At 47.3% G+C, this 27,833-nt stretch overlaps 2 protein-coding genes across 4 annotated transcripts; both read left to right on the top strand.

The window, feature by feature from the left end:
• The first annotated feature begins 275 nt into the window (after window positions 1–275).
• On the top strand, window positions 276–2,673 carry LOC118778293 (transmembrane protein 250). 2 transcript variants are annotated; one of them, XM_036529765.1, is made up of 2 exons: window positions 276–322; window positions 1,048–2,673. In XM_036529765.1, exon 2 carries the CDS (start codon window positions 1,245–1,247, stop codon window positions 1,662–1,664), a length of 420 nt encoding a protein of 139 aa, XP_036385658.1. In that variant the 5' UTR covers window positions 276–322; window positions 1,048–1,244; the 3' UTR covers window positions 1,665–2,673. The 2 variants fall into 2 exon arrangements, with proteins under 2 accessions (XP_036385658.1, XP_036385659.1); XM_036529766.1 differs by lacking the exon at window positions 276–322 and adding an exon at window positions 357–432.
• A 2,411-nt stretch (window positions 2,674–5,084) lies between these two features.
• LOC118778307 (nucleus accumbens-associated protein 2) lies at window positions 5,085–27,498 on the top strand. 2 transcript variants are annotated; one of them, XM_036529783.1, is made up of 6 exons: window positions 5,085–5,253; window positions 20,300–21,188; window positions 22,973–23,149; window positions 24,191–24,296; window positions 24,571–24,668; window positions 26,258–27,498. In XM_036529783.1, exons 2-6 carry the CDS (start codon window positions 20,339–20,341, stop codon window positions 26,818–26,820), a joined length of 1,794 nt encoding a protein of 597 aa, XP_036385676.1. In that variant the 5' UTR covers window positions 5,085–5,253; window positions 20,300–20,338; the 3' UTR covers window positions 26,821–27,498. The 2 variants fall into 2 exon arrangements, with proteins under 2 accessions (XP_036385676.1, XP_036385677.1); XM_036529784.1 differs by lacking the exon at window positions 5,085–5,253 and adding an exon at window positions 19,494–19,561.
• The last annotated feature ends 335 nt before the right edge of the window (window positions 27,499–27,833 follow it).

Here is a 27,833-nt window from a genome sequence, read left to right as displayed (position 1 = left end):
CACTGCATACTGAAGGTCTCAGGTGATACAGGTTAGGCTGTAGCCTGTGTGCTCCAGAGAAGGCGAATTTATTTATTTATTTATTTACGGTGAATATTCCAAACGGTACAGATGACTCATAACCAGTTATCCTGTGTTTCTCAGTCAACTCCTAATATCTGACCGCAGATTAAAAACACCCATTCACAGAAGTACTAATGTCAGTAAATAGTTTAAAACGCACTTTCTCCTTTAAGACAGCGTCGTTGTCATGACAGCTTCGGTACGCTTCGAATATCGCGTTTTACGACAGGACGTGATCTTGAAATGAAACTGCCGAACGGTAAGTGTACATACGATTTATGCATAATACGAATGAACAGGCAAGCGTCAAATAATTTAGTGATGCAACGCTATACATCCAAACCATCCCGTTATTACTCTCCTTAAAATGTAATTGCTTTTTCATTTCCCCAGGCCGTCGATGTCGTATACTCTTGCCTGCATTGTAGTTAGCTAGGTAGCCAGTTAGCCGTGATGCAGGTAGCTAGTTAGCTACTGTGTCCAACCCCAGCGGGAACGTGTAATGCCGGCTAGTATATTATACAATACAGGAGGCAAATGATGCAGATTTTACGAGCAACTAACTAATTATGCACGACTTTAATCCCGTCTAGTACAGTTACCGAGTTTGTTAGTTTGCTAGCCAGCCACCCTTTTGTCAGTATATCCTAGCATGCTAAACTGCTAGTGCTACAAAGCACAATTAGATGGGGTGTGTTTTGTCAGCGGGCTTTATGGTTTACGTGTCTAACAATGAAGCTTTAAAACCACAGAAGCAAACGGTGTGCAAAGGTATTGTAAGGCAGTATAGACACTATCTGCGTTTCGGTGTTGGAATGTTAGGCGTTACTAGGCTGTAAAAACACTACGTTACATTGTCATCTCGCAAAACGAGTTCTAGATGAGGTCTAAATTAAATGTTCTGTACATTTTTTCCTAATCTTTAAGGCCACGCTTTATGTGGCCTCTATGACAGTGTTTGTGTGTCTCTTTCGACCGGTACAGAGTCTCCGTTGCCTTTGAGATGCTAGCAGAAAGGGGAGGGCCGGTGTGGTAGAGGGAGTCCTCCCTGCAGACAGAGGCATCCCGGCGTCCGCTGCAACAGCTGGCCAGCAGATGATGTGGGACTCTGTCCCTGGTGCACAGTACGGGGCCTGCTGCCGGCGCTCCCTGCAGCAGCCTGGGGCTCGATTAGCCCGCCCATGCCTGTGATCCCCATCCCCCGGCGGGTGCGCTCCTTCCACGGCCCCCACAGCACCTGCATGCACTCCGCCTGCGGGCCGGCGCGCACCGCCCAGCTGGTGCGCACCAAGTACAACAACTTCGACCTGTACCTGAAGTCGCGCTGGATGTACGGCTTCATCCGCTTCCTCCTCTACTTCGGCTGCAGCCTGTTCACCTCCCTCCTGTGGGTGGCGCTGTCTGCCCTCTTCTGCCTGCAGTACGTGGGCGTGCGTGTCTTCCTGCGCCTCCAGTACAAGCTGTCCGTCATCCTCCTGCTGCTGGGCCACCGGCGCCTGGACTTCAGCCCCCTCAACGAGCTCTTCATCTACAGCATCCACGTCACCATGTTCCTGGTCGGCGGGCTGGGCTGGTGCTTCATGGTGTTCGTGGACATGTAGCTCTGGGGCGAAAACCGGGAACAGGCGACGTCATCCGGGTGACCCACGTGGTGCCATATCAGTTCCTCGTGTTGGAACCGTGCATGCCTGTTCGGGTCTGGGGGTGACGCAAAGGCAGACTTTTTTTTGGGGTCAAGGGTCAGGTGTCAGAGGGTGGCCTGTATTTGGGTCTCTGTAGTTTCATTGAGGATTGGAAAAATCTATATCTTTGATTGTGGGGGACCAAACTGTGAGAGTGTGAATATTGAGGTAAATATTGTTGGCGTTTAGTGCGTTTAACATTACTACTCAGATACAAGCTGACAGGTTTGAAGTCATTGATATATGCTGGTAGTGTATACTCACAGGGCACAGAAGACGAACAGCCCAGAATGTATAATGGGTGATTGCTTTTGTAGTGATGTTTTGTTGGCGGTATCCCCATGGTATGTTTAAACTGTGTCCTCTAATTCTGAGGTCTGGTTGGTTGTAAGTGATCCTCAGGTGCACTCTCCCAGAGTCCTTTGCATTTCTGGGTCTGTGTTCACCTCCTTCCGTGCAAAGACTTGGTAATGCCAGTCTTGCGGTGCTGCCAGCCAAAAAAAACCAAGACGTCCAGCGCCCCCCCATTGCATTACAGTACAGCATTGGGCAAGACTGGCTTGACCCTGTAGAGAGAGTAACAGACTCACATTGTTCTGGGATCAAGACATAATAAGTCTCATAGCAGGCCATTCAAATCGGATAGACTGCCCTGTTGTGTGGAAAACGAAATGACTCCAGAGGCTTTGGATCCATTTAGAAATGACCGGTTCATACTGTACATGATCGTTGCCAATTAATACCATTATACAATATCCGAAACAGGTTTTCAAGCTTCTCTGAAATATGGAATATCTTTGTGGTAGAGTACTGAGTAGACATAATATCATGTGATTGTGACTGGTGTAAGTGTAATACTTTTGAAAATCTTCTGAGAGAGAGTAATGTAGGTATTTATAAATAAACTGACAAGGCCAATTTTTTACCATTCTTTTGTGGCTGTTATCATTTAAGGATTTTAGGCTGTCCTGTAGTTCATACTGGGAAATAGTGGAGTGGGCTCTTCATTTTTGTAATGTCTGTTCAAAGGAATGAAACTTTTTTTGTGTAGATGTTTCAGTTATAAAAGCTGTCCCAGCCTTCCACCGTCATTTGATACTGTTCTTCCATTTAGTGAGCCTCCATGAGCTTCAGCTGCCATATGTCATCACTGTCTCATGGATTTGCACCAATCATAGTGCTTTTCTTTGGAGAGCAGTGATTCGTTCATGCAGGTTAGTGGCTGATAGCACAAGGTAGCACCACCCATTATGAGGGTTCAGGAAATCTCAGTTTTCCATCACTTGTGTAAATGAAGGGGCCTGGAAATGCATTGACACACCCTTTCATCTTCACATATAGAGGTAACGCTTGGCACAGGTGTAGCCACCAGTATTAAAATCCGTTCTCATTGTCAGGCTTTCTTACAAGCCTTAAAACATTGTGTTTCAGTACAACAGTGCAGCTTGATACTCTTTCAGGATTTGTTAATATTAACATGCAGCCATAAATACCAAGCAGCAGGGGCGGCAGTGCAGCATTGTGGTAAAGTGCAAGGCTTATAACTAAAAGGTTGCTGGTTTGATTTCCCTCTGGGGCACTGCTGCTGTACCCCCTGGGCAAGGTACTTAACCCACAATTGCCTCAGTAAATATACAGCTGTATGAGTGGATAAAACTGTAACCTATGTAAGTCGCTCTGGGTAAGATCGTCTCCTAAATGACAATTATGTAATAAATTAAGACCTGTCAGACTGAACTGGGGCTAAAATTAGGGGATGAGAAGGCAGAATTCATTTTTACGTTCATTTTTATTTTTTACATTTATTCTTGTTACGTGCGCTAAAAAGAGGAGAAAAAATAAACTTTTTTGTCCACCGAGTGCTTCAGCATTAGTGAAGGCTTAAGAGGCCTTATGGATCATGTCCCTCATTAATTAGCAGGCCCATACATGTGCTGTAAGGCTGGAGGTTGCCAGGTATGTGGTAACACTTGGGCTTGTGTTTAGCGTTTGTTTCGAGAGAACACATGAAGTTTCATGGATGGGCAGTGTTGTATTTCAAGGTAGACCCCGCCACTGCTTCCCAGCGTGTCTCTCTCCTGTTGGCAGGACGGCTCCGGTAAGCACTTCGAACAATGTGAAGCCTGAAGAGCACGGTATGTCCGTATTCAAAATCGACAGCACGTGTTCTTCGACTTCACTCGAATCAAAACGGGTGCCAAAGGATCACAGGAGCCCTGTGGGGTAAAGGTGGGTAATAAACATAAGAACATTACTAGGTATAAGGATGAGAATCAGGCTGTGCAGCCCATGGTTCGTTCACCTTTTTACCTGAAATCCAGAGTGAGTGTTTCACAGGTGTTTAAAACTCATTAGACAGGAATCGGATATTCCTCAGGGTGGCTGCATATGGCGTTTGGCCTTGGAGGATCCTCGAGGCTGTGTATTTATTGCTACCTGTGTGAAGAAGTGCTCTCAGGTGTTTGTGTGAAATTTACATTGAGCTTGTTTCCACTTGCACCCCAAACACCTTTTCTCAGTGCCCCTGTGAATTTTCAATAGTCCTTAGGTGCAATACCCTTACAGTCTGTGACTGAGACTACAGCCAGGCAAGATGGACACGTGTGTTAGTCAGGCCTGAGAATCATTGCGGAAACTCTTATCCTGGTGCCTGTCGCATAGCTTTCATGTTACTTAATGTAAACAGTCAGATGGCCAAAAATAAATACTGTGCCTTCTTTGCTCAAGAGTGTAACATCCCCCTTGTGAGTCAAACCTCTGTCCTGATTATAAGCCTGACTTCAGAACCACCCATACTTCCAAAGAAAGTGAAAACGATTACGTACCCCTTTTTTCTAGTATTTCACTTCTCATTATATTTAATTCTCAGAAACTTCTCTGATAAATGTGCACGTTTTTACAGAGAAAAATGATTTCATAAAACATGATGGAAACATTTGATATCCTTTTTCTGTTTGTCGTTCACTACTTTGTAAACACGTGGACTCCTATCTTCACACGGACACCAGATTACAATGAAAAATGTATTGAATCTGTTACCTATTGAATTTATTATTTTCCATCTCTGCATACGCCCATTGTTATGTTATAGTAACAATAATAGTATTTCTTACACGGGACGTTGTAGCCCTCGTTCTTGCTAGTTCCTAGTATTCCTAGGCCCGAGTATAGAAATGAGGTATGGATGTATGCGGTACTTCTGTCTGTCCATAAGCCTCTGCCGAGTGTCTCCTGCTAAAACGCACAGCCTGTTTCTTTAAAAAAAACCTCGCGACTGAATCGTGAATGATGTCAGGGGGGAGCGCAGTTCAGTTACCGTCCATGTGAGCGGCAATCACTTCCTGGATAGGGAAAGACGCACAGACAGAGAGGGGAGGGGGGGCGAGATCCGAGCGAGCAAACGAGGTGAGACGGGGGCCTGGGCAAATAAGGACCCTGCAAACTTTGCATCCGAAGAAATATCGCGGCGTCGACGGGGAGCAGGTTTTATGGAGGAGAAACATAGCGGGTATTTTCCCAATCCTTTACCTTTGCTTAAGATTTCTAATGCTTTGAAGTATGACGCATATATATCACTTGCCTGAATTTATATCCTCTCGATGCACTGTAGATTAATCGCTGTCTCAATCTGCCGTGCGGACAAAATATGATCATATAGTACTTTGTTTAATAATGGCATATCTTGTAACCGTTATCATGAATATTTGGGGTTTTATGTCGACTCGGACGTTGTTGTAACCCTCTCTCTCCCTGACATTGATTTGATAAAGCAACTTTATTTGGCGACATTAAAATTGCGCTAGTGGAGAGCTGTCGGCTAGTTGGTTCGGTGAAAGTGCTGTTTGTGGAGACTGTCTGAATGAGGTAAAAGGGCATACACTGGTGGATAAATCTATTTTAATTCACTATGTTTAAATCTGTAGATGGCCAGAATGTAACGTGATATGACATCGCTGCGTCATTATCAAAGCAACCCCCCTCACAAAAATCTGCAAGAATCCCCCCTCCCACACGGTTTGTTATATTTGCACATAGTGTACACTTTCGTGTTTAAAGATTTCTTTAAAACATACCACAGTGTTAGACAGTGTGGAATAACTTTTTTAACTTTAAGAATTTGTCGCCAAAAGTTAAATACGTGTTACTGAGGTTCTGAATGCAAATTGAAAATTATTTTACACACTCCGTTACATTAAAGGCTGTCTTTATGACATGGCCTTCGTCGTTATTTGGCTCCCCCATAACAAAGTCCGACCCATACTGGCATTGTTCAGATTAAAATAAAACTGGCTAATAACTGTCTCAGGCAGACGCGTGTTTATATATGATTAGCTGGCGCAGTAATCTGTGTACATTTTGTATCTCGAAGTTTTAAACTCAATCAGTAACCTGAATAAAAACTGTACTATGCTGCAGTTTGTTGGTCTGATAATATTACGGCATGTTGATGACAATAACATGTTAAAGTGGCGTGTGTTTTAAAATAGCGGCTGTAATTTTTAGCAGCTAATCTTGTTTTGACCTTTTTGGAGTCTTGTCAGTCAGTGACTAAATTTTCGCAAATTACAGATGGCATGAATTGCGATTATCACTTGCTATAAAATGACTTAAGTGTTCATTAATCATGTGAATTTAGATAACAAAGCAATATCGGTCGTCATGTCTAGGGTCTTGCTTTTATTTTAAAGAATATGAAAAACACAGTGGAATGGGTTTTTAACGTTACAATTTCATTGGTTTATTTTCCAAGCGTTATATTTGGCGATAGTTACCTACAACTATGCCGCAGTGTTAATAGTGAAAAGGTTCCTGAATTATTCCACCATTTTGGCAGCTGAAAAGAATTTATCTTCTTACATTATAAACTAATTACTGTTAATTGTGTCTTGAGGGCACTAGCTACAAAGGGCAACCTGCCCCGCAGCGGCTGCAATCCATTTTATTTATTGTCGGTAAAAAAAACGATGATATAGGATAGCAGATCTTAAAGTTTTTGTAAAGAATAAAATAAAAGTTCGCATGCTACATATAACCTCCATTGTTGATGAGTCTAAAGATTGTTAACGAATGGTACAAATCAGTTAATTACACCAGTTACGCTGCGAGCGATGGTACCTACAGGCATCCTAATTTGCCAAAACGACTTTAAAATCGCGCAGCTTCTGATTATCGTGTCAAAATCAACGCAGGTGTGATGAAAAACACCATCATGGGTTGCTGGGGCGTGTTCTTACTATCTATCACACGGCTTGAAGAGAGGAGGTGCGAATCCCGTTGCGCGTATTTACGATTTGCGCGCATTTACGCACTATTTTAGCAAAACTCAGTTTTTTATCTCTCTTACTTGCATAAAGTTCTTTTTTTTTGTTCTTCTCTTACTCACAGAATGAAGCGGCGATTCCAAACTGCAAACTGTTATTTGCGGTGGTTAATGGTTGCTGGGAAGGACAGGCGCGTTTAAAGCGTAGGCTACTCTATATAGAACCATTTTTGACGCCTTTCAATAATTCAAGGGAACACAGTTCCCGGTTACACGGCGTGTTGTGGAAGGGTACATTTTAAATAATAAAAACGGTGATTGAGGCGTCTAGGCAAGAGGTTATTCCGAGACATTGCCATTTTGTTCTCAGACTTTGTAGTTTCCTAAAGAAAACAATTCTATCAAAGCACATCTGAGTCAGTTGATTGGGATGTCTGTTGTGCCAAGAAATACCGATAGAACCCATATCTGCACGTTGGTCAAAGGGGCGGGAAAAGCCAGTTTCACCGACAATGGAAACGACTGAATTCTGGGTTTATTTTGGTTCAGATTTGTTTAGATCAATCATCTGTCTCCCAGTAGTTATTTTGTCGGTAGCCTGAATCACACTAGTTTATCCGTGGATAAAGATTGAAAACTGCTGGTCTGGATCTCTTGTTGTGCCTGTATACCTCTCTCTCCCTCTCACCGGGCGATCTCATGATCTCATGTTGTCCTGGCATCCCCTCTATAAATACTGCATTAGAGAGTTCCCTTGAGGGCAAGTCTTTTCGGCATGCAGCGGGGTAGCGGTAGGCATGGGAGGGGACTGCAGGGGGGAGGGAGAAAAAAAAAACGTAAAATGACTCCTGACACTGGGACATTTTTGATTTGTTGACCAAGGCCACTGCAGAGATTAGAATTAGAGAGGAGAGAGAGAGAGAGAGGCCCGAGTGGCTGCTTCATGCTGCTCACCAGCAGTGTTCTCCGTGACCTTAGCTGACTAATGTGTTCCTGTCTGCTTTTCATGAAGCACAGACATGTGACTAAGCACAATGCCTTCATTCCTGCACAGCCTGCCACTGTGCCTTATGGCCATTTCTTCATTTCCTGTCTCTCCTTTCTTTCTTGCTCTCCCTCTCCCTCTTGCTTTCCATCTATCCTTTTCCCGGCCCTCTGTACCTGTCTTTCTGCCTCCACCCGCCTCTCCCTTTCTCCCTCCCTCTCTCTCTCCCCGGCTTCTCTCCTCCCCCCGTTGCACCCCCCCCCCCCCCCCCCCCCTCAGTCTTAAGGATTCTGTCTCTTCTCTCTGTTTTTCTCCCTCTCTCATTCGCCATCTTCTGCCTTTCGTGCTAGGTACAGTACTTGAGCTTTTTGGAGAAAGCCTGCCAGCAGGCTTTCAGCAGAAAACAAGGGCTGGCATTTTTTTCTCTCTCTCTCTCTCTCTCTCTCTCAAAAACAAGAGTTTGATCAATGGCATTGCTTTCATGTCAGCGTGGAGCGGCCGGGCAGTAGGGGCGGGTGCAGGGGTGGAGGGCCGAGCCAACTTTCTCCCCGCACTCAGCTCATTGTAACATGGCTGATATCCATAAACCTTCAGGGCATTTATTCACTGGACTCTCACCACTGTGAAATTCGGCCCAGCTGTCGCACCAAACAAGCGAGATGCAAAATAGAACTCAGTCTCCACACCAAGACTGCGTGAAAACTCCATCTGCCAGGGAACTCGAAGTTCTTGCCTCTGTAGGCTTCAGTTGCTACATTCATACAATGACCATACTATTCTTTGGTGTTTGTTTAGTTTATGGGGTTTTTTTAACAGCTCAGGAGGAGTCAGTGTGGTACTGTTTGAGTCTTCTCCCCCTGAGCTCTTCCAGAGGTCGTAATCCACTCAACAGGAAGGGCTTGGTTACCATAGCTGGCCTAACTTTAACCCTCCAAACACACACACACATAAACACAAGCACAAACAGACACACTTCAGATTCTCTTCTCTTGTTTAAATGACACTTTTCAAATTTTACTGGCTGCCTATTGATGAGTCATGGTGTCAGGGCAGTGTGGCACAGTGGCTCTGAAAAGAGGCTGCGGGTTTGAAACCTATGATGGATAATGTTGTACCTTTGAGCAAGGTGCTGGTCTTGAAATTGCTTCAGTGAAAAAAAGAGAAAAAGGCTGCACAAATGGGTCATATGTACTCTGAAAGTTGTGTAAGTTGCTGGGTTGCTTGGGTTACAGGCATCTGCTAAGTGAATAGATATTCATTATAATGAATTAGCCAAGCAGCGTTTTTTTTGGTCATGTGCACGATCCTGGTATGCCTTGATGAAAAGTGAACATGTTCCTCGTCTGTTTTAGCGCTGGTGGTCAGAGTGCTCCAAAACCCAATGCACAGAGGCTCTTCTTGGTTGGCTCCAGTCAATCTGGGTGTCTTTTCCCACACATGCTGTTTGCTCGAGGACGTTTTGCTGAATAAAAAAGGACTGCTTGAGCCTGGCTGTGAGTGATTGCCCCTTGAGATTGTGAGGCAATGGGCCGAAACCATACGTGGTACGTGACAGAACAGATGTGCATAATTTCCCAGTGCATCATCGGCTCCTCGTCTGTGGGAAGATTTTATTGGTGATGTGATCAAGAGATTGGCATTGCTCTGACAGGTTGGGTTCCTGCTATACGACGTACCACAAGTTTTTCACCTCTTTGCTTTCAGATGTATGAATTATACTTTGCAGTGTGCTTTTCCTGTGTAGCTCTAAGTGCACTTAGGTGGCACCTTGGGCTGCATTCTGAGAAAATAATCTGTAGTTGGCATTGCTGTTGTCAGATAGCATGTATGTTTAATTGAAGCTTGAAATGTTTGGCACACGGAAATGAGTTTTCTGAGAACAGGAAGGTGAGTATTTGAGAATTAAGCTCAGGGAAAGTGCTTGGTTGTCCACACCCAGCACACTGATTAAGTGGCCCACACAAGGCAGCTTGGTGGTTCTTGGTTAATCCAACCAATCACTTTGCCTAAGTTTCACTTTCACCTACCAACTTGCCTGTTATGAGTATACACCAGTATGAAAGATGAGTGAATGTAATTTTTATTGAATGTAATCAATATTTTGGTCTTGTGGAATAGTGATTCTGCCTAGTGGTCTGCCTTTTGAAAAGGGAGGGTACCTTTGACATGGAGCGGAGTGTTCTGAAAGCCATTTTGTAAACAGCAGCTTGTCTGCAGTTTCCTCTAAATGCTTTAGCACCTCTGTAGTGTGCTATCATTCCCTCTCCCTCAACAAACGGGTGCAAAAGCAATTCCAGGAAATAGAGATGGCGACAAAGAATAGAAATTCTTATGTTTCCTTTCCTACTAAGTGTTTGTTTACACACACACACACACACACACACACACACACACACAAATATGCATGTATGCACAAACGTAGTGCTGACATAGGCTGGCAATGTGTCTGTATAACATGCAATGTAGACATGGCACTAATAAAGGCAGATTTGTACGCCATGCTTTTTTAGCAGCTTACGCGGGACCCGATACCTTGAAAAATAAACATTTTCCCTGCTCTGGCGCTGGCTACACTGACATGCTGCCAGTGCTGTGTAAGAAAATCAGCATCTTGCAGGGCACAGATATAAGTGGAGGAGATGGGGAGATAGCTCCTGCGTATGGCAGACTGTAAGAGGGAGTGTTTGCACAACTAAAGGTCTGTTTTTTTTTCCTGTGTCTCTGTGAGATTTCTGGTAAGTGACATGGTCGGTCTTTGGCTGAATGCCTGGCAAGATCACAAGGCATGACGGCAGCCAAATTTTTTTTCTTCTTCTTATGCCTGCATGTGTGTCTGTGTGTGTGTGGGTGTGTGTGCATGCGCGAGCACGTATGTGTAAATGAGCGTGTGTGTACGTGTGTGTGCATGTTTATTTAACTTCATCGGCTTACCTGGAAATGAGCGCAGGACTCAGTTTTAACCTTTTAACCTCTGGATAAACCCAGGGTGACAGAGCAAAAACTGCTGTAGTGTGGCCATGAACACCAGTTTTATGGTCTTAGCAAGCACACTGCAATGTCCATAAATTGAATCTTTCTTTTTTTATAGCTTAGCGGTTAGAGATTTTCAAATCTGCTGCGTGAATGTATGCCTCTTTTGTTCTTTGAAATGGATGCTAGGAAGCAAAACGCCTATTGAATTAAACAATGCAAGATTTAAGAAGAGGCCATTAAAAGTAATCTCCAGCATTTCCTGTGGCGTTTGTCCTGTTTGTGGTGTTTGGAAGTCACCCAGAGATGATTTCAGGTGGTTCTGCTGGAGGGACAGGCAGGCGTTCATGCACAGCCAGAGATATTTTCCATTTCTCTCTTTGATTGTCTTTAGTGGTTCAGAATTGTCTAGCTAAAGTCAGTGAGCGCACACACGCCAACACGGGAAAATGTTTTGTGCTCTTCCCTTTTCCTGTTGTGGGTTAATTCTTTGTAAAATTGCTTTCTCAGGTTTTGTTTACTTCTCTGCAGCTTAGCTTGTGCACGATGGTGCTAGTGGTGTCACCATATCAGGGCACAAGCGGAAGTTAATGCACATATTCCAAATGATTGGCATGAGCTCATGCTTAACCAAATCTATTTGCATTGTATTTGGGTATGTGCCTCATTAGCAATAAGACATTTTTGCATGTCATTTGAAACCTCACATCCGATTATGCATGCTTTATTGTGTCTGATATTTAGTTTTTATACGGATTGTATTGTTTTTATACGACTGGAGGGGCAGTTGGTTCTGTTCCACAATTTGATCCTTTTTAAAAAATTTTTTGTTTGTTTGTGTAGAAGGGTGAGACCTGGAATATCTTACACCCCATCTTATTGTTTTATTAGTTTTTGTGTGTCTGGCAGATACTCTGATCCAGAGTAATTTCAAAAGCTGCCACAGCAGTCATAGATTAACTACTATCAGAACAGTAAGTACAAAACAGCCAGCAACACAAAAAATAAGTCTCTAGCTGAACAGCTCTGTCTGAGCGTAGGACTGCAGTGGCAGTTGTTTGGAATACTTACAGTGCCAGGCAGTCGTCCTGAAGAGCCGCATACAGCATACAGCATACAGCAGCATTCACCTCATGCTAATGTGAAAATTATAAAGAGCAACATTACCTTAGTTAGCCAGCTAGCTAACTATCCGGTGCAGACAACTGGCTGAGTACTGCCCAGACCACAGGCCACAAAGTGTTACCACTTCAGCAGCGATGGTTGTGAGAGGCCAAAGACATCCCCCGACTCTAGCTGCAACGACCCCGAAGGACACAAAACCGTTTGTTCTTGTGAAGCACCACATGAATGGGGATGTTATTTGAGGTTGTCTGTATACGTGTGACCAGTGGTTGCAGAATTTGGGTGGGCAGTGTAGCATAGTGGTAAGGAGCAGAGCTCGTAACCAAAAGGTTACTGGTCTGATTCCCAGGGGCACTGCTGCTGTACCACTGGGCAGGGTACCTAACCCACAAAGGCTTCAGTAAATATCCAGCTGTATAAATGGATAACATGAAAGCTGTAACCTATGTAAGTCTCTCTGGATAAGAGCGTCTGCTAAATGACAATAATGTAATGTAAATGGTAAGGAAGCCAAATGAACTGATCACACTGGTTGCATTATTGTTTTGTGGGGCTGCATCTCATCTTGGGTGTTGTATCTGCTGTCTGTGCCTCTTGTGTCAGACCTCAGGGAGAATATGATGTGTAAAAATTCCATGTTTGGAGAAGCCTTTGATTGAAACGTTCAATCTCTTATTGATAGTTTTGATTGTGTGGGCCTATCAAATGTGGAATATGGAATAACTTGTCAAATAGAAACTCCATTGTCTATTTTTATTTTTATTACAAGTAGCTTGTCTAATTATAGACAATGACACGTGGTTCCACGTGGTTGCTGCGATAGTGCAGTTTTTGTCCTATCTTTTTATGTGCATAAGGGGTGTGGAGAGAAAGATTATTTAAGTGTCATTTTAGAAGGTGCTTATTTTTGGTAACCAATGAGGTACACCCTCGTTTTGGGCAGATGTTGCCCCCACATGTGCTCCTTGAGTTCCAAACTTTCTGTAGTTGTAATAGAGCCATGGCCCACTCTGGGAAATTTAAGTGGGTTTCACATGCCTCAGTGAACCCACACGTACCACATAAACAATACAATGAAATGGTTACATTGTAGGAACACGTATCGTAACAACCATTTAACCATTTTTTGGTGGTAGATACTTTACCACATTTCTATTTTTAAAAAATGGTTATTGAGAAATGTTTTATCTGTCTCTGTGATAAATGTATTTTATACATTCATTTAGTCTTTGCTGACAGATTTATGTGAGTTTATGTGTAAGCATTGTTAATTGCATTTCATTTGGTTTCTTTAACAAGTTTGCTCAGTTTGGCTGTTTATGAACTGAATTCAGGCATTGTGGGTGGTTCCATGAGAGAATAAACCCATATTTGTTTTGACATATTATATGTTTATAAATCAACCCTGTCAAGGGCTGCTGACTCTATCCTGTGTTTGGTGCATCCGGGTAAATAGTTTCCCTGCAGTTCATATTTATAGACATGCTCACGTTTGGCTTATTTTTTTAACTCAACGTTAATGTCAGGCTGTAATCTCATATGTAGGTTAAATGTTAAAGGTCAGCTAAGCTACTGGTACGTTTTTTGGAAAATAGCTGTAAGTTTCCCTCAGCCCCTTGTTCCCACGCGGTTTGGCGGTGTGGCGGCATGGCCTCGGGCCTCCGCACGTCTGCAGTGCCCGGTGTCTCAGCGCCACTTGCGTTGTGCCAGATCTGTTGCTGAAGTGCCAACGCCACGGAAAACGCCTGGAATCCCAGGCACCCGGGCTCCGCTGTTCCACTGGGGCGGCTGGCTGGTGTGGGGCATCGCCACGGTTACGGTGCCAAGCAAATAAACCCTCCCCTCCCCTCCCCACCGTCCCCCCCGTCCCCCACGTCACATGTCACGGGCCACCACGTCGCTCCTCAGATCTCTACCGAGGCCTCGGACGCTCAAACACGGGACAGGCCCACAGCCTGGGATGCACCCCCCCCCCCCCACCCACGTTGTGTGTCTGTTTTTATAAAAAATTCATACTGTTAGGATACGCGTACAGTCAAGGTGGGTGTTCTTTTCATTTAAAAAAGAACAGCCAATTTAAAACCCCTGATGTTTTTCGGTCACCACCAAATCTGTTTTCCTTCTGATTAATCTGGTTTGAGGGTGGAGTGTGGTCACAAAGTGACAGTGAAGGCAGACATCTCTGTGATTCTTACAGGCCTGTGTGCTGTAGGTTTAATAAATCTATTTTGGGACGCCCTGACATTAGACGTGTGCCAAGCTCTCATTGGAGCTGTCCTGCAGGATGGGGCTCTTATTCGACGGGGGCTGAATTTTGCATGCCTCCTCCTCCCACCCTCCCCGCTCCCCCCTTCACTTTCCCTTTCTCTCTCCCTCTTTCTCACTCTTTTAATCTCTCTATTTACCACTCCCTCTCACTGTGCTGTCTCTGTCCTTCTCCCTTGCTCTCCGTCTCTTTTTCTTTTTCCGTCTGTAGCTGGTCATTGATTGTTGGTCCGTCCTGTTCTTGGACTCCCCCGTCTTTATTTTTTTTCCCCTCTCACTCTTTCATTCTTTCTTTCTCTCTCTCTCTGTCTTTTTCCTGCTCTCGCTCTCGCCACCTCCTTTCTCTCTCTCTCTCTCTCTCTTTCCCACTTTGTCGTGTTCTTTCTCCCTCTCTCTCGCTCTCTCTCTCTGTCTCTCTCTCTCTGTGTATCTGTCTGTCTCTTTATTGCTGACTCATACAGGATCTGGGTGGGCCAATCTCTTACTGCTGAAACTGAGTGGCAGAGGGAAACTGCAGCTCTGTTGTATAGGATTGAGTCACAGGGCACCAAACAGCACAGAGGTGTTACCCCCCCATCCCCCTCGCCCCTGCTTGCCCCCGAACCCGCCATCCCCACGGTACAAGCACACAGACCTCACCTCCCCAGAGTGCACTGGGACTGGCTGCAGGGAAATATCTGCTTCCCTGTCACCATCTAATGGACTGGAAGGTCACTCTTTGGCAGCTAACTTTGTGCCAAATGCTGACACGCTGCGATGACCAGATTGTAGAGGGCAGGTTCAGGAGCTGAGAAATGGAGCCATTTTGGGGAAAAAAAAAAGAGCACAAGCCGGGTGATTGCATCTGACGAGGTTCGAATTCTCTGCACGGTGTGGCCTCAGTGGAGGAATACTGTAATCGTGATAGCCCCCTCTGCATTTCTGAGGGCAGCTTCGGGCCTGAAAAAAAAGAAAAATAGTTCTAAGAAGAAATAGAAAAAAGCAGCCTGTCCAGTAAACACAGGTGCCGGGGAGGGGAATCAGATGCTTAAACTGGCTTTGCCAAACAGATACTGTCCACGTCCGTTGCCGCTTCCTACTTAGGCATAAGTTCCCTGTGTGTTTGCTATGGTGGCACCAAAAATCCCAGAATCCCCTGCTGTCACTGTCACGGCCCCCTCCCCCCTCCCTGGTCAGGCATATCCATATTGCTTGTGCTGATGGACAGATACACCATTTTGGCAGGGGTGGTGGTGGTGGTGGTGGTGGGGGACGGGGGGGTCAGTAATCACCCGTCTGTCAAATACGATGTGTCTCCATTCATTGTGTCATTCTTCTCTGTTCCTCCTCTGTTCTCCGCAGACACACACACACACACACACACACACACACACACACACACACACACACAGTTCAAGTCAGGGACACTTCCTACACGTTTGCCTTGTGGGTTCTGCGGGGCTTCCTGGAGGGGAAGGAGCCCGACGCCTTTCGACATCTCCCCCCGAGGAGCCCTCTGACCCGGATTGGGGTGAGGCGGTGAACGACGGCCTGGTGTCTGCAGAGGAAACGGGATGTGTCACATGGGAAGGCGTTTCCTCGCCACTGTGTTTTCCCTGCACCGATTGAGTCGTTTCTTCTTTTGTTGGGCTCAGATTCATGAGACGGCAAGTTTTGCTATAATTTGTGGATCCAGTTGAGGCCTATGAAAATGTGTAATATAGATCAGGTGGTGCTGATTTGTGTTGCCAGACTACTAAAACCAAACATAAGTGTGGTTAGTGGGCTGTGTGCAGCTATGTACTGTATCTGATTTAAATATGGCCATGTTATCTGCACTTAAGCACCTTGAATGAATATAAATATATGTATGTTTGTATTTGTATATACATTATTGTCATTTAGGAGATGCTCTTATCCAGAGCAATTTACATAGCTTACCATTTTTACATATTATCCAGTTATACAGCTGAATATTTAATGAGGCAGTTATGGGTTAAGTTCCCCAGCAGGGAATCAAACCAGCAACCTTTCGGTTACAAGCCCTGCTTACCACTATGCTACACTTCTGCCCCATGCATATGTGTATTTTAGTTAGAGGTGGATTAAGACACTGAGAGAGAGTTTTATCCTGTTTACATGTCTCATACTTGATATATCTCTCATATGCATACGTGTGTACATGTATTTTGATTTTTAAGAGTAGAACAGGCTGCTAGAAGTGCCCCCCAGTGCTGGGGGGTGGGGGGGGTGCAAAGTGAGTGGTCAGAGCGGTCTGTGTGACAGGGAGGCGTGGGTCTAGAGGCAGAGTCCTGACCGTCTCTCCCGTTAGAGTATCACCGGTCCTGCCTCATCCGCTGTAACTCAGCAGATCCACCGCCCTGATTGGCAGGTCTGTTGCCAGGGAGCTCTGCGGCTCCAACGTGGATGGAATCTGTTGTGCCTGTGTACTTGCACATGAGTACAGCTGCAGTATTTGAATATTTATAAAGGAGGATTGTTCATATTTATGAATAATGTAGCGCGTGTATGTCTCTGAAAGCGGCACGTATGTGACAACTTACTCCTGCGGCTCGGTGTCGTGCTCCGAGCCTGCGCGGTATGTCGGCTTATTCGTCAAACTTTGACGACGGTTTGTCAGTGTCTAATAGTTTTTTTTTTTGTTTTATAACATGTCAGACCTATGGGAATTGTGGACTGTCTGGTGAACAGCCAGCTTTGCAAAATAAGCGTTTTTTTGTCCACGTGCAGCTCTCCGCTTCAGTACTGTCGCCCTTGTCCGAATGTCTGGCACAGCATATCAGCGTAATCGATCGAAAACATCCCCCTGATTCACTTCGCAGAAATAAAACGACGTGTAAGGAATAATGCACTTCCAGAGGACACGTGCACGCTCATGAAGTTGATGTGGGTCAGTTTCTACTGTATGTGAAGCTATCAGAGATGTGCCAGGGCTATATTTAGTGTGGTGTCCAGGGCAGCGATGGGCTGCCTTTGTCTGACTCGACATATTCCGGGCTCTGCGCTGGCTGGGTCTGGCACGTACATGCATGTCTGTAGACTCTGTACCCAGCATGCCTGGCTCCGGCTCTGCATTGCAGCGCTGTGCATTAATTGGCTGCTAGACAAGAGCCTCCGGAAAGTGGGAATGGGGGGGGTGTGGGGGGAGGTTGGGGGGGCGGAGAGGGGGGGCAGGCGGGGGGGATGGTGTCCTCAGGGTACCCGGCTTATTCCAGCACTCCGAGGAAGATGAGTTCCAGGGACGGTGTGCAGTTTGAGATGGAACTGCGGTTGTCTAGACAACCAGGAATTGTAGACAGCATCACCATTGTGTTCCATGCACATTTCTATCAGTTGGTTTGTTTGTTTTTTTTTTTTTTTATTATTAGTTTTGATGTTTCATTTTTTATCTTTTTTTCCCCCAGTGTTGTTACAAAGGACAGAAACAGAAAGAATCAAAAGAAAACCAAGAGATTTAGTTTGGGTGAGAGACAGAGTCCTGCTGAAGTCGGGATTTAACGTGATGATTTTCCCGGGGTGGCTCTCTTTTCTCTCGTCCCGCTGCCCGTGTTTTTGGCGGCCGGCATGTGTGCTGTGTCCCCCGTGCCCGGAGTACGCCTGTCCACCCGTGGAAGAAAGTGTTGCGAAAGTGAAAGCGAGCTGTGGGGTGTGTCGCTGACCGGGCAGCAGCGAAATGCGGACGCTCATTCATATGCAAAAACAGTGGCAGGACAAAAAGGGCCAGCACTCCAAGCCCCATAAATTAAAATCAGCTCTGTTCCAATCTGGCACCGGCTAACAGTCTCAGCTGTAACAAAGCTGTAACACACAAAAACACACTCGCACACTCGCACACACAAAAACATACGCTCATACACTCGCACACGCACACATACACACATACACACACACACACACACACACACACAAAAACATACGCTCATACACTTACACATACACACACACAAAAACACACTCGCACACTCGCACACTCGCACACACAAAAACATACGCTCATACACTTACACATACACACACACAAAAACACACTCGCACACATACACACAAAAACATACACTCATACACTTACACATACACACACACACAAAACACACTCGCACACATACACACAAAAACATATGCTCATACACTCGCACACAAAAACATATGCTCATACACTCGCACACATACACACACACACACATACCCACACAAAAGCATACGCTCATACATTCACACATGCACACATACACAGATACACACACTCGCACACTCGCACACACAAAAACATACGCTCATACACTCGCACACGCACACATACACACATACACACACACAGCCTCTCAGTGTCCTGATTGTTCTGCTCTCATGGCGTCAATTTCTGCCACACAGTCCCTTGCTCTGTCCCTGCTCTCCTCCTTAGCTTGTGTCACTTGGTCTCGATCCAGCTCTTTTGACCCCCCCCCCCCTCGTCCGACAGCGTCGAGCGGCCCCCTTCTCCCTCTGTGTTCTGGTGTGTGAGGAGAGCGGGGATGGCCACCTGAGAGGTCTTGTTTTGGTGGGCCGGGCCGTTTAAGGACCGGCTGTGTTGTGAAGGTTGACATTCAGCCGGCGACGTGCTGGCGCGTTTGGATTGCACGGGGCAACGTCTCTCTCTCTCAGCTTTGAGACGGGAGATTTTTGGAGGCGCGCAGCTCTCTCGCCTCCTCTCCACACGAGACGCGGCTCTTTGTCTCATCCTCCCTCTCTCCCCCTCTCTCTCTCTCTCTCCCTCTCGCATTCTCTCACTCCACTACCTGTGCCCTTTGTGAGGTTGTTTTTTGTGTCCTTAAATGACTCTTTCTCTGTCTCGCACCCTCCCCTCCCCTCCCCTCCCCTCCCCTGGTCTCACTCTCTGTCTGTAACTGTAGCCTGTTTTTCTCTCCCTCCCTCCCTCCCTCCCTCCTTCTCTCTCTGCGACGTATAGATGCTGCATTGATTGCACACAGTAACTCTCTCCCCCCCCCCCTTCCTTCTCCCCGTTGACACACTCTCTCCAGCTGCGGCACTTGTTGAATTCAGCCCAAAGAGGAGAGGGAGGGAGGGAGAGAGAGAGAGAGAGAGAGAGAGAGAGAGAGAGAGAGAATTGCAGTGCTTTTTTCTCTCTCTCTCCTTTTCTTCTCTGGTGCAAGTGCGTGAAAGCTACATGATCTATCGCCACTGTGCCCTTTTCTCCAGGACTGCATAGCTCAGGTCAGACAGGGTGATGGGCTCGGGGGGGTGGGGGGGTTGGTGGTTGGGGGATTTGTGGGGGGGGGCGGTGAGGGGTGGGGGGATGAGGGGGGCATGGGGTTGGGGGCGCTGTGAGAGGTGGGAGGGGAAGTGACATCTTACAGTTTGTATTCCTGGAAACCTTAAGCGGCGTTGCACAATAGTGAAAGTAGTGAGTGTGGGTGAGCAAAAAATTGATGATCTTTGGGGAAGTAGGACGTGAAAATGCCTTTGTCTTTGGCTTGGCTGTTATTGAATTATGAGGGATTACTTCTAATTGAATTTGGTAGGACCAGCTACAGTAGATTTAAAACAAGCATTCAGTTGTACTGTACATGATGGATAGCTTTTTAAATAACCGGCTCATTATTTTACTTACCATTTCACTTTTTATGGCCATTTGCAATTGTGTCCGCAGATAACTATACCATTATAATTATTAGGATTGTGCTTTTAAACCCTTCATTTTAAAAGGGTAAAACCAGCTGTTTTAACAAGTAAATAGCATCCCTGCACTGTGTTAGTCATGATAGTTTCGTTGCAATGAAAAAGTACAAAAACAAATGTTTTTATCGAAACATCTACTTCCTTGGATCCAAGCTAATCTATAAGGTTTCTCAGAAGCGAGGGGGATTTCCATGGTGACTCTCTCCCACTCCCTCTCTCTCTCCCTCTCTCTCTGTCTCTTATCTCTCGCTCTGCTTCTGCCCTCTCATTCAGATGCCCCCCGATCTCCAGTGAAGCCCCGATTCTCCTGCCATGTCCCAGTTGCTGCACGTGGAGATCCCCAACTTCGGCAGCACGGTGCTGGGCAGTCTGAATGAGCAGAGGCTGCAGGGACAGTACTGCGATGTGTCCATCGTGGTGAAGGGCCAGGCCTTCAAGGCCCACCGCGCCGTGCTGGCGGCCAGCAGCCTCTACTTCCGGGACCTGTTCAGCGGCAGCACCAAGACGCAGTTCGAGCTGCCGTCCTCGGTGGCGCCGGCCTGCTTCCAGCAGATCCTCTCCTTCTGCTACACGGGCAAGCTGACCATGGCGGCCAGCGAGCAGCTGGTGGTCATGTACACGGCCGGCTACCTGCAGATCCAGCACATCGTGGAGCGGGGGATGGACCTCATGTTCAAGGCCAACTCCCCGCACTGCGACTCCCAGACGGCCGCCATGGAGGACCCGGGCTCCGAGCCTCAGAGCCCCAGCAACAACCTGGCCTCCGTGCTGGGCCCGCCGGGCTGGTCCCCGTCGCTGACCGCCGGCGGCGCCCGGAGGATCAAGCTGGAAGGGTGCGAGGCGCCCCTCGGCCTGCAGGGGCTGGGGCAGAAGCGGGGCTCGGGGGAGCTGGCGGGGGCGCTGGGGGCCCGGCTGGCACGGGGCAGCTCGCTCTTCTACGCCGGGGCGGCGGCGGGGGGGGCTGCCTCTGTCTTCCCGGGGGCCCCGCCGTACCCCCTCACCCCGGGGGAGCGGGCCAGCCCTGGCGCCTCCAGCCTGCCCACCACCGACAGCCCCACCTCCTACCAGAACGAGGACGAGGAGTTTGAGGAAGAGCCGTACGACGGCATCGCCGAGGACGCCTATGGCCAGCTCTACGCCCGCTCTGCCCACGCCTACAGCAGTAAATACCGCCGACAGCCTCCCCCGTGCGCCCTCGCCACTGCTTACCCACAACACAGCTCTTTCACCGTCTCGCTGACGGCCCAGCGGATACCCAAAACACAAAATAATGTCTAAAGTTGCTTGCGGAACGGGCTGAGCCTTCTCTGCGTTTTGACCGGTTCTGGAAAAAAAAATTGAAATTGACTCTACTGAAATGAAAGAGAAATAGAAATCCATTAACTGATCCAGGCGGTGATAGTTAGAAGATGAACGCAGTACGAATGATAAGAGTAATCATACATTTTGAAATCCTGAAAAAGAGGAGTGTGGATTTCAAAGTCTTTTCTGTAAGGTCGAAAAATACAGTTTTCTCGCCCCCTTCGTCCATCCTGTTGATCTTTACTTAAAACGGCAGCTGTGAAATGTAATTATCTTATGGCAGGAGACGGAGTGGAGGTGAAAAAGTCAAAAAGCTGAGCTCGGGGGGAAAAAAAAGACCCAAGAAAAGGCCCATGCCCTCTCTGGCGGTGCCTCAGAGGGCAGCGAAAGCAACACTGCGTCCGTTTATTTTTCAGGCTGATTTAGATGGGACGGGTTTCGGTGAAGGCTTTGCTTTCTTAAGAAGGGAGAACAAAAACCTCCTTTCATGCCTGGCGTAAGGGCGCTTCGCCCTCTTCTCCCCCAGTTTGGGCGAATAAAACCAACTTTCGCGGAGATTGTGTTAGAAAGCAGGCCTGGGGCCCTTCCCTGAAAAAGTAATCGCCTACCCGGTATCGTTTAATGTGGCGTCTGTTTTGATCTTGAGGTTAATTCCAAGCATTCTGGGAAAAAAAAAGAAGTCAATCTGTATTTGCGATTGAACTCCAGGAAACGTTTGTTTGGACCTGCTAAGCAGGCATGAAGTTATTGGCCCTTGCTGGCCCTTATTGCTACTCTCCCTGGGTTTTACTTTCTCTTAAAATGGCGCTAGCTACCGTTTAACCAGGCAGGTTGTTGTTAAACAGCTGGGGATTTCCCTTGACTGAAGAGTGTGTAGAGATGACCTTCAGTGGTAACCACATACCCTAACAGTCTAACAGGGCTGCGGTAGAGACTCCCGGCGCTGACCTCAGATCAGTTGTGATCGATACGTCGAGCAGCTTGGGAAGTCGCCCCTGTCGAGCTTCGGCGGAGTGTCGCGTTTCGGGCGTTTATGAAAGGGTGACATTGCGGGATATCCGAGAACAGTGTGTTTGTGTGCGGGGAGGCTGTGGAGGTCAGCGTGAAGGTGTTTTAAAATAGAGAAACGGGTGGGAACGCTAGGCTAACTCTGGCAGGTGCTGCTGCTGTAAGTTTAGTTGTGATGCATGTAGATATGACAGATCATCCTGAGTCGGTTTGTTAGTCATTTAAAAACAAGATTTCTGTGATGTGGGACACTTGTGTGTGTGTGTGGGTGAGATGTGTGTTTGGTATAACTTTTATTGCTGCAGTGTGGGACACTTCTACGTGGGGAAATTTATGATTGGTATTTCCTTCAGCACTGTAGTGCAGGATGTGTGTGTGGGAAATGTGTGGTTGGTATTTCCTTTAGCGCTGCAGTGCACAGCATGTGTGGTGAAAAAAAAACGTGTGTTTGGTACTCCTTTTAGCATTGTAGTGTAGCATTTTAGCAGCATTAGACACTTCAGTGTGGGGAAGCTTGTGTTTGGTACTCCTTCAGCGCTGTAATGCTGTTTTATTTGTCATGTCCAAGTAAGTGATGCCGTTCATAGTCTTGGTCCTTTTCCTCACCCCCCCCCCCCCCCTCCTCTGTGTCCCCAGTTCAGGACAAAACGGAGGGTGCGGCCATGGCCCTGCCCCTGGAGGGCCGGTCCTGCGTGCTGATTCGCCGGGACCTGGTGGCGCTGCCCGCCAGTCTCATCAGCCAGATCGGGTACCGCTGCCACCCGAAACTCTACACCGAGGGCGACCCCGGGGAGAAGCTGGAGCTGGTGGGAGGTACAGCACAGCGCAGAGCGCAGCGCAGTGTAGGAGAGCAGAACAGCACAGTCTCTGCAGCACAGTGTGAGAGAGCAGAACAGCACAGTGGAAACAGCACAGTGTGAGAGAGCACAAACAGCAGTCTGTACAGCACAGCGTGTGAGAGAACACAGAACAGCACAGTGGAAACAGCACAGTGTGAGAGAGAACACAGAACAGCACAGTATATGCAGCACAGCGCAGAGCGCAGCGCGATGTAGGAGAGCAGAACAGCACAGTCTCTGCAGCACAGTGTGAGAGAGAACACAGAACAGCACAGTGGAAACAGCACAGTGTGAGAGAGAACACAGAACAGCAGTATATACAGCACAGTGTGAGAGAGCAGAACAGCACAGTGTAAACAGCACAGTGTGAGAGAGCAGAACAGCACAGTGTAAACAGCACAGTGTGAGAGAGCACAGAACAACACAGTCTCTACAGCACAGTGTGAGAGAGCACAAACAGCACAGTCTCTACAGCACAGTGTGGGAGAACACAGAACAGCACAGTATATACAGCACAGTGTGGGAGAGCTGTGAGCAGCACAGTGTGGGAGAGTATAAAACAGTACAGTCTGTACAGCACAAGTGTGTGACAGCACTGAACAGCCCAGTGTAGAAAAACAAAGTCCAGGGAGCACAGAACAGTAGTGTTGATCCGCAGGTAACGTCATCTCTTCAAATTCAGATTCTGGAATAAACCTTCACCGTTCCACATAACCCTCAAAATGATCAGAGGGATCAATTAAGCAGCAAACCAGACAGGAGCAAACAGCCCCGGATAACTCTCGAAATGATCAGAGAGGTCATTTAAGCAGTGGGCCAGACAGGAGCAAACAGCCCCAGATAACTCTCGAAATGATCAGAGAGGTCATTTAAGCATTGGGCCAGACAGGAACACGCATCCAAGAACAGACAGAGACAGACGAGCGTAACGATGCAACACTCAGCTAGGCCCGAAGCATTAAGTAAAACGCAGAGGGGTAAGGTCGTCCTGCTGAGGGGTGATGTTCTTTCCCAGGGACCGGGGTGTTCATGACCCGAGGACAGCTGATGAACTGTCACCTATGCGCTGGAATCAAGCACAAGGTGCTTCTGCGGCGTCTGCTGGCCACCTTCTTCGACAGGTGAGTGACACAGTTCAGCCTGGTCAGTTTGGGTGAAGAGAGTACGATTACGTATACGCATATATATGTTGCTTCATTTTTTAGTGCCATTTTCCACAAGCAAGGTTTTATTTTTATATTTATATACTTTAAGCGTTAGTTTTTCAGTTGGAAGTAGCTGTTGCATAGTACACTTTCAGGGTGTTTTGCCTAAGGATGTACTCGAGTGTGTGGGTGTAGCCTAATGCGAGTGGTGTGTGCACCGCCCTCTGGTGGTCGATTTTGGTACACACAGGAACACACTAGCCAACAGCTGCGGGACAGGAATTCGCTCATCCACCAGTGACCCCAGCCGGAAACCACTGGATAGCCGTGTGCTCAACGCTGTCAAACGTGAGTCTCCCCAGATCCCTGTCTGACATCTGCTACGCACACACACACCGCTGCCTTACCAGCCAGAGCTTTCGTTCGTGATGTATCACGCTTTAGCTAGCGTAGGTGGAAAGTTACTTGAGGATTTCAGGTACAGTGCTTGGCCTCTAGGCAAAGCAGCTATGCCCCAGCTGGATACTATCCCAAAATCTTTTGCTCTCAAAGCCAGTGTTTCCAGTTTCGGTGCCAGTTTCATATAACTGTGACTCTCAGAGGTACAGAGAATGCAAACCTCTGCCAGCACAGAACACATGCACTGTATGGCCAAAAGTATGTGGACACCCCGCCAAATTACTGAGTTCAGGTATTTCAGCCACACCGACTGTTAGCAGGTGCATAAAATCAAGCACATAGCCATGCAATCTCCATAGACAAACCTTGGAAGTAGAATGGGATGGCATACTGGAGAGCCCAGTGACTTTAAACGTGCCACTGTCATAGGATGCCATCTTTGCTACAAGTCAGTTCGCGAAATGTCTGCCCTGCTAGATCTGCCCTGGCTAACTGTAAGTGCTATTATTGTCAAGTGGAAGCGTCGAGGAGCAACAACAGCTCAGCCACGAAGCGGTAGACCACGCAAACTTACAGAGCGGGGTGCTGAAGTGCGTAGCACGTAAAAAGCGTCGAAACGCGTTCTCTGGAGTAATGAATCACGCTTCACTATCTGGCAGTCTGATGGACGAAGACATTTTAGACAATTGTATGCTTCCAACTTTGTGGCAACAGTTTGGGGAAGACCCTTTCCTGTTCTAGCATTCTACCCTGACCTCAACCCCATTGAACACCTTTGGGATGAATTAGAACGTCGATTGCGAGCCAGGCCTTCTTGTCCAACATCAGTGACCTGACCTCCTGACCTGACAAATGCTCTTTTGGCTGAATGGGCACAAATTCCCACAGACACACTCCAAAATCTTGTGGAAAGCCTTCCCAGAAGAGTGGATTAATACCCGTGGTTTTGGAATAGGATGTCCAAATAAGCTCATATAGGTGTGATGGTCAGGTGTCTACATATTTTTGGCCATATAGTGTATAATCTAATCAGATATGAGGAATGTTCTGGTTTGGAATGAAAACACACTGTACCAGTTGTGATAAATGCTGGTACAAAAGTATGTTGAAACCACGTGAAGACTGCCAAATCACCATGACAATTTACTGCAGGACACTTTCACTTCTGTTTCTCGTTTACATGTAAAGAATTAGGGCAGCAGTGTGGTGTACTGGTAAAGGAGCAGGGCTTGTAACCCAAAGGTTCACTTCCCTGCTGTGGCGCTGCTGTTGTACCCTTGGGCAAGGTACTTAACTCACAATTCCCAGCTGTATAAATGGATGAAACTGTGACCTGCTATGTAAGTCGCTCTGCATAAGAGCGTCTGCTAAATGACAATAATGCAATGTAATATAATTCGAAGCAACTGATTTTGAGCTATCAACTGCTGTAATGTGGTTCTATTAAAAGTCAGAATGACATGGTCTGTCCTCTCTCTTCCCCCTCTCATCTCTTCTTCTCCTCCTCTGACCCTGTCTCCCCCCCTCGTCCCGTGCAGTCTACTGTCAGAACTTTGCACCCAACTTCAAGGAGAGCGAGATGAACGTGATCGCAGCGGACATGTGCACCAACGCGCGGCGGGTGCGCAAGCGCTGGCTGCCCAAGATCAAGTCCATGCTGCCTGACGGGATGGATGTGTACCGGGGCGGGGCGGGGGCGGGGGCGGGCCTGGCGTTGGGGATGGGCGGGGCCCAGGCCGGCGTGCCCCTGCCCTTCGAGGCCGACTTCAAGTCCCTGACGCCCTCGGGCCTGGCCTTCGAGCAGCGGCTCTACGGTGAGCGCAAGGACAGCCTCAGGACTCACCTCCAGCTGGACGGCGCCAGCCCGGAGCCCGAGGTCATGCCGGAAGGGGCGGAGCCTGAGCTGGGCGTGGCCGCTGGGGAGGAGGAGCCCGAGGAGGAGGAGGAAGAGGAGGCGGCGCTGGAGAGCTCGGAGGGGGCCAGGGGGGCGGTCCCGCTTGTGCCCGGGGGCGAGGCGGGGGGCGGCGGCTGTCGGCCCTGCACACCAGAAGGACAGAAGGGAGAGGATTTTGGGGAGGGGCTGCGGATAAATGGGCAGTGAGCGGATCCCCACCACCCCCTTTTTGCAGCACCACCCTCTCCTCCCTCCCCGACCTCTCCGCCCTCCAAAGGGAACCCTTCGACATAGGACACCACACTAGCAGAACACACATCCCACCGACACACAGTGCAGTGCGCGAAGGACACTGCTCAGACAAGGACTCACACACACTCCCAACGCAGAGCAGACACAGGCATGGCAAGAAAGAGAAGGCATGCAGCATGCTAATGTCACAGAGAAAGGCTTCAAACCGGGGAGTTTGACCTGCTGACTAGCAAAATCCCGGTGAGCACCCGTATGTAGGTTAGTTCAGTGCAAAAAGCTATTTTCTTGATCATATTATTCATTCCCTTACCAAAAACAATTGGATCCATAGACCTCTATGCCATTCTGCTAAGAGGATACAGACTTTCTGTAAGATTTTGTAAGTCTGTAAGATTTTAAGATGCTTTTATCAAAGCTGTTTGAGCAACCACAAAGCCAAGGTAACCCTGATCTAGAAAACAATTCTGACTGAATCTACACCTTTGCAAAAATGCAGCATGAATCTAGCACAGTTGGGGGGGGGGTAAAAAGATGAGAGTTTGAGAACTGTATAATTTACCCACTGAAAGATGTGCAGAACTACGTGGAGGGAGTGTGCAGATGTTTATAATTTTGGAGGAAAAACTCTCTTTTAGTAAAAACCAAAACCCAGGGGATTTGCTTTGTTTAAAATGATATACTGTACTCAGACAGAAATAATTTGGCAGTCATAGCTGAAATATTTTAAATGTTAAGTCTAATTCTTTTAATCCCCATCAGAATTACAGTGCTTTTGTAAATCTGCACTGAAGAACTGCATAGAGCCGACCAGTCTGAATTCTCTCTCTCTGAAGTGTAATACACTTTTAATTATAAGTTTGCAAAAGAATTCACACGAACAAGAGATGTCGCAGAAGCTGCAAGCACAGATGAAGGGTCTCTTTGTATGACCTTGTCATGCTTGATTAGTTGCGATGCCTGTGTTTGTC

Source organism: Megalops cyprinoides, chromosome 5, assembly GCF_013368585.1.
Source record: "Megalops cyprinoides isolate fMegCyp1 chromosome 5, fMegCyp1.pri, whole genome shotgun sequence".
Lineage (NCBI taxonomy): Eukaryota > Metazoa > Chordata > Actinopteri > Elopiformes > Megalopidae > Megalops > Megalops cyprinoides.
The sequence above is the reverse complement of the archived record's forward strand: the minus strand, read 5'-3'. Positions and strand labels throughout refer to the sequence as shown.

Excerpts from the sequence above, each read along its gene's own strand:
- LOC118778293 (XM_036529765.1), top strand. The coding sequence starts at position 1,245 with ATGCCTGTGATCCCCATCCCCCGGCGGGTGCGCTCCTTCCACGGCCCC.
- LOC118778307 (XM_036529783.1), top strand. The coding sequence starts at position 20,339 with ATGTCCCAGTTGCTGCACGTGGAGATCCCCAACTTCGGCAGCACGGTG. Across the intron at positions 24,297-24,570 it reads CTGGCCACCTTCTTCGACAG|GAACACACTAGCCAACAGCT; the intron begins GTGAGTGACACA and ends TGGTACACACAG. Across the intron at positions 24,669-26,257 it reads TGTGCTCAACGCTGTCAAAC|TCTACTGTCAGAACTTTGCA; the intron begins GTGAGTCTCCCC and ends CGTCCCGTGCAG.